Below are 6,158 nucleotides of genomic sequence, written 5' to 3'. Positions count from 1 at the left end.
TTAGGCAATTATATAAAAATAGTTTTAAAGTTCAGGTTTTCTTTGAGGGAGGAGGGGGGCATGGAAAGTTATAAAACGTGTCAAACAGTCTAACTCTATGAATAATATGAATATTACAGTGGAACGACACAAATTTTTAAGATATTTGTAAGGCGAAGACCATGAGCTAATATTTGGCAGTGTTTCCAACTTTTTGAACATAAGATGCTTTTTAAACCTCTTTCAAAGCGACAAGTCAACATCAAATATGATGAAAATGAAGAAATTCCATAAAAAAAAACTCGTACAAAATGACTGCGTAAAATCACGAAACTCATATAAACACGCAAATCCCTTACTTTGGAGAAAATCCTTTACTTACGACAAATCTTTCAAATCTTGGAAGCTCCAAAAAAAAAGAAATAAAGGACATTTTATCCCGCAAAGCCCTTAAGGATCCAAAGAGTATTTAAGAGTCTATCCTCGCTAAAAATGGTTCAAGAGGAGGCTATGTCAACTTATGGATACATGAGTACGGGTGAGTCAATGGATTGAATACGTTATTCTTTTCTTCTCCGCCATTCGTGAAATAATTTTTGATACTGCTACTGCTACTTAAAACTCACTTCAGCATCAAGCCACAAAAGGCCAACACAGCTACGCAGTCTCCTCCTCTATCAAAATCTATTTAAAGCCTTCAATGTATGAAGGGGTTGCACTCCTCCTCAATACCTTGCTCTTCATGCTATAGTTTTTTTTTAGCACTTTTAATAAAGCTTTCTATTGTAATTAAATGGTGCTTGTGTTTAAGGAGTTGTTCTTCAGAATTGGGACAAACAGTCGAAGTTTAGCACAATCAACAAGGGATTAGGGAGGGGGACAACCCCTTCATAAAGGGAATAATGGCTGCTCATTTTGAGTTTTAATGTTGCTCCTTAGTTTCAGTTGATAAAACTTATATTTTTTTATTTAATTTCTTATCGTTTTTCAGACAATGCCGGTAAACCAGGCTCCTTCTGCACGAAAAAATCCTCTGTGGAAAATTTCTCTCACGTAAAAAAAACCTCCTCTCCCCTAAGATTCCCTTCGAAAAATTCCATCATTGCTGAAAAATATTGTATGTAAACTATAAATAAATTTTTTTACTTACAGTCCTTTCCCTGGGGACTGCGAGGGTTCATATTATCTTCTAATTGGTAGTCATTAAGCCTATAACTATGTTAAACAAAATGGCTATCTCAAAATTTTGATCGGACGACTTTGAAGAAAAAAGGGGCATGTATGGGGGGCTAGCTGCCCTCCAATATTTTGGCCCCTAAAAGGGGGCACTAGATATTAGATTTCCAATCAAACGAGTCATGTCCTGATCTTCTAGGATCATTGGTTTGATACGGCCCCCCATGACAAAAAAAATAAATAAGTGGGCATTTGTGATCTTTCTTCTGGCAAAAAAGAAGAAAATTGCATGATTTTTAGGTACTGTTCTATTAACCGGGTTCTTTTGAATACGGCATTGCATAGCAGTCATAGGCAGCTCGCTAGCGCTGCCTAAGTAAAGAACGATGTGGGCACAATGTGTTGTTTTTTGGTTCTTTATACCCGGGCACTTGGTATCAAACGAGTTGCCGTAGAAAGTTCGAAAAGGGCTCATTCGATTGCAAATTGGAGTGCCTAGTGCCCTTTTTAATAGTCGAAAGTGATTGGAGGGCAACTAGCCCCCCCTCCCCCCCCCCAACGCCCGTTTTGTTAATGAAGCTCCTTACTTTCAGATAAAAAAACTTGTTTTTTTTATTTAATAGTGGACAAAAAATGACCTCAATAAGACAGCTTTACAATAAAAACATTTACAATAAAAAATTACTGAGAAAGAAATAACTAAAATGAAAAAGTGCGTCCGAATTCAGTTTATTTAACGATATAACATAAATTTAAGTAAGAAAAAAGTGAAAATAGATTGTGATTTTGCTAATGATTGCATTGGATTTAAGATAGTGGAAGTTTTGTTACCGTTTTGTTTTTAGAATTTGCACATTAGGGGGGTTGGGGTAAAGCATAGCATATATTAAATACATAATCCAACCTAGCCTAACCTAGGTACCTTTTTCTGCCCCCTCAACCCCAAAAAACTAAAGTTTAAATATTGTAAAATCACTTACTTACTTACTTACTTACTTAAGTCCCATCGATCCTCATGGGACTTCTTGGGGCCACTCCTTTCAAAGAAATCTGATGAACTAGGGCTCGATATGCTGTTCTGTCAAGTGCGGTTTGGGATAGTTGGGCATTGCGTTGTCGGTCAAAGTTTTCGATCCACCTTTTGCGCGGTCTTCCCCGTGGTCTAAGTCCTTTAGTTGTCCCTGCAAGCGCGATCTTGGGTAGGCGTTCGGGATTCATTCGTTTTACGTGGCCGAACCAGCGCAGCTGCTGTTTTTGAATTTTGTTCCGGATAGTGTCTTGCAACTTCACCCTTCTTCGGACTTCTTCATTAGTGATATGGTCAGTATATTTGATCTTGGCTATCCGGCGCAGACATCTCATTTCGAACACAAGGAGGTTGCGCTCGTTTTCATCTTTTAATGTCCAGGTTTCACACCCATATAGAGCAATGGGTATGATCAGACTGTTGAATAGATGCACTTTCAGATGGCTCGAAAGGTGGTTAGATTTCCAGATTTTTGATAGACTTTTGAAGCTAGACCTAGCAAGACCGAGGCGGCGTTTAATGCCGAGAGTGTGGTAGTTGTCAGCTGTTAAGAAACTGCCGAGGTAAAGGAATTTATCGACTCTTTCCACTTGTTCAAAGTCTATTACTATCGAGGGAGGGGGTTGTTATCTCCTGTCGTGATGTGACCATGATTTTGGTCTTGTTTGCGTTAATGTGCATACAAAATGGCTTTGTTGTTTGTGAGATACAGGCAACCTATCTCTGGAGTTCTTGGGTGGTAGTGGACATCTGGACGATATCATTCACATATGCAAGTTTGTCAATTAAGATTCCTCCCATTCTTACTCCGTATTCGACGGGTATCAGGGAGAGAATGGCATGCAGAAACAGGTTAAACAATTGCAGTGAGAGGATGCATCCTTGCAGGACCCCGGAAGTTGTTGGATATTCACCAGAGAGCACATCAGTGGTCAGTATTTGACTTTTAAATTGGTTGTACATGTCCTCAGTGATTCTGACTATTTCATCTGGGACACCGTAGTGTCTTAGAATATGTCACAAGCCTTTCCTCCATATTAGGTCAAAGGCCTGTCGGAAGTCAATAAAGAGCTGACAGAGGTCTCTGTTAAACTCAGTGAACCGTTCCATAAGCTGACGCACAGTAAACATTTGGTCAATAGTTGATTATCCCGATCGAATGCCCGATTGATACTCGCCTAGAACAGAGGTGGTGATTGCTTGAATTCTGCAGAGCAGGATCTTGGTCAGGATTCTGGTTTTGGTGGCTTGTGAGGCTGATGGGCCGGTAGTTGTCACACTCTTTCTTTGAGCCCTTTTTGTGTATTGGGACTATTGCTTCCTTACACCACTGCTGCAGGACGTGTCCAGTAGACCAGATGGCTGATATAAGACTGTGGTATAAGTCGACAACGTCTTCTGAACCAACATTTATCAGTTCAGCAGTGACACCGTCTGGCCCCGGAGCTTTGCCTCGCTTTAGGGATTCTATAGCCGCTTTGGTCTCGCTTCTAAGTGGAGGTGGAGGGGGGTCTCGATCTATGATTGGGAAGGATTCTAGGACATTTGGGTCGGTCATTACTTCAGGGTTCAGTTTCTCCTCAAAGTATTCCTTCCATCGGTCGAGATTCATCTTGGCATCACTGATGTCGTTCCCCTGTTTTTCTAGGATTACGGAAGTTGAGGGATCTTTTTTGGATGATAGCTCTCTGACTGTTTTGGAGAGGTTGTGGCTGTTGCCTTTCTTGAACTGGGTTTCACAATCCTTGCACTTTTCGGCGATATGCCTTCGGAATTCCTTCCTCATTTCACGCTCAACATTCCGTTTGAGATGTTTGTAGGTGTCTCGGCTGCTTTGGTCAGATTTGTTGTTATGTAGGTGTTTCTGGTCGCATAATCAAATTATTTCTTCAGTGATCCAAGGCTTTTCAACTTTGGCTTTTCTACCAAGGATGTCGCTTGCAGTCTCGAGGATTGCAGAGGTGGCATGTTCAGCCAAGCGATCAATCTCTTCGGGAGTTACGAGTGGATTGGATGTACTCAGGATGTCATGAAATTTTGTAGACAGGCTAGAGTTATATGTGGCTTTTTTGGTGGGGTCTCGGAGGAGTTCCGTTCGGAATCTTGGGATTTTTGTGGTTTTTGGGAGATGTTTTAACCTCAACTTGATTTTGGACATCAAGAGTGTGTGGTCCGAGTCGAAATCTGCACCGGGGAGTGAGACAGTGTCCGTTACAGATAACCTCCTACGTTTGGATATCAGGACGTAGTCGGTCATATTTTCGGTGACTCCATCAGGGGATCTCCATGTTACCTTTCGGCGCTGTCTGTGCTTGAAAGCGGTATTAGTGATGTAGAGTTCATTCTCCCTGCAGAAGTCAATATGCCGTTCTCCCCTTGCATTAAGACGGCCATGTCCGTGTGGGCCCACGACATCGTTTCGACCAGCATGGCAACTGCCAACTATCGCATTAAAGTCACCCAACACGATAAGTATATCATTTTCGGGGATCTGGTCAGTGACGCTTTGTAGCTGAAAGTAGAAATGGTCGCACTCCTCTTCACTACGGGCTGAATCTGGGGCATATATCTGGACGACTGAGGGATTTTTGATGGGCCCTTTCAGGTGGATGGTCGCTATTCTCTCCAATACAGGAGTGAAAGTCATTAGTGACCTTTTGGCGGCCGCAGAGAGGATGAAGCCAACACCCTGCTGATGGACACCATCAGAACGTCCCGACAGTAGGAAAGTGGTTCCAAGGATGTTTTCTTCTCCGTTTCGAGGAAGGTGCGTCTCAGACATACCGACTATATCCCACTTGTATCTATCAATCTCTTTCAACATCAGATCCATTTTTCCAGGTTTAGCTAAAGTCCGGGTATTTAGTGTACCAATATTGAGAGTGTTTTTCGCCGATATTAAACTCTCATCCCGTCTGGGAGTCGTCCTAGGCCTATGGTCGTCGGCTTCCCCGTACGCGGTAGCAAATTCATCATCATTCTCATTCCTTATCATCATCAAATCACAAGGGTCGTCGGTTTCCCCGGACGCGGTAGCACTTCTACTTTGATCTTTTGAGCCTTTGTTCATATTTTGAAAAGATATGGTTTCTTGGCTGATTCATTGACGGTGGCAAGCCACACCTCTCCGTCAACTTGCAGAGGTCGTTGCCCCAGTCTGGATCTTCCACCCTTTCGCAGCTGTCCTCCTGGAGAGGATCCTCCCTCGATGGTATCCTGCAGTACCATACAATTTAACCCATTGCTGGAAGAAGGTTTGCAACTAATAGGGCGCGTCCACACGCCGATAGACCTTGACCAGTATGCGTCAGAGGGGCCTCCTTTCTCCTGCGCCTTTATTTATGACTCCCGGGTTAGCTTACCCCAGTTTCAATTTTGGACCCACAGGGGCTAGGTCCCCCCTTGGTCCGTGCATCCCCAAATGGAGGCACCCTACATATCTGTAGGACAATCCCCTATCCGCCACCTGGGAACGCGCTGAGTGGCCTGGGGAAGAGCCCCTTCTGAGAAGGTGATCTCAGAAGGGAAAGGGGACTTGCCGCTCTTTCAAAGCGGCAAGTCAACATCAAATATGATGAAAATGAAAAAATTCCATAGCAAAAAACCATACAAAATGACTGCGTAAAAGTACGAAACTCATATAAACACGCAAATCCCTTTCTTTGGAGAAAATTCTTTACTTACGACAAAACTGTTAAAACTCGGAAGCTCCAAAAAAAGAAAAAAAGGGGCATTTTATCCCGCAAAGATCTCAATGATCCTATGAGTATTAATAGGGAAAGGGGTACCAGCACAGAACGAACACATGTGCTGCCATCTAAAATTGAGTCTAACACCAAGCCTGCATAATTTATGAATGTTTTTATGGTTTTTGTCACTGAGAATGAAAAAACAGGATTTTTCTCACTTTGATGTATTTTCATGGTTTCGTTCTGTTTGATGGATGTAGACATCTGTTTATTGGATGGTTATGAGT

General features: G+C 42.4%; 3 protein-coding genes across 3 annotated transcripts; all 3 read right to left on the bottom strand.

The window, feature by feature from the left end:
* Positions 1-2,151: 2,151 nt before the first annotated feature.
* Positions 2,152-2,517, bottom strand: LOC148939456 (uncharacterized). Its single transcript, XM_089106882.1, has one exon. The coding sequence runs from the start codon at positions 2,515-2,517 to the stop codon at positions 2,152-2,154; it is 366 nt and encodes a 121-aa protein (XP_088963008.1).
* An 800-nt stretch (positions 2,518-3,317) lies between these two features.
* Positions 3,318-3,968, bottom strand: LOC148939455 (uncharacterized). The gene has a single exon (XM_089106881.1). The coding sequence runs from the start codon at positions 3,966-3,968 to the stop codon at positions 3,318-3,320; it is 651 nt and encodes a 216-aa protein (XP_088963007.1).
* A 90-nt stretch (positions 3,969-4,058) lies between these two features.
* On the bottom strand, positions 4,059-5,252 carry LOC148939454 (protein CFDP2-like). Its single transcript, XM_089106880.1, has one exon. It carries the CDS (start codon positions 5,250-5,252, stop codon positions 4,059-4,061), a length of 1,194 nt encoding a protein of 397 aa, XP_088963006.1.
* Positions 5,253-6,158: the final 906 nt, after the last annotated feature.

This window comes from Artemia sp. Qi Xiang Cuo, chromosome 21 (genome assembly GCF_049724085.1).
Source record: "Artemia sp. Qi Xiang Cuo chromosome 21, ASM4972408v1, whole genome shotgun sequence".
Classification (NCBI taxonomy): Eukaryota; Metazoa; Arthropoda; class Branchiopoda; order Anostraca; family Artemiidae; genus Artemia; species Artemia sp. Qi Xiang Cuo.
Note: the sequence above shows the minus strand (reverse complement) of the source record. Positions and strands in the feature narration are given on the sequence as shown.

Bases quoted from the DNA above. Each gene is read 5' to 3' on its own strand.
- LOC148939456 (XM_089106882.1), bottom strand. From the start codon at position 2,517: ATGAGATGTCTGCGCCGGATAGCCAAGATCAAATATACTGACCATATC.
- LOC148939454 (XM_089106880.1), bottom strand. From the start codon at position 5,252: ATGAACAAAGGCTCAAAAGATCAAAGTAGAAGTGCTACCGCGTCCGGG.
- LOC148939455 (XM_089106881.1), bottom strand. From the start codon at position 3,968: ATGAGGAAGGAATTCCGAAGGCATATCGCCGAAAAGTGCAAGGATTGT.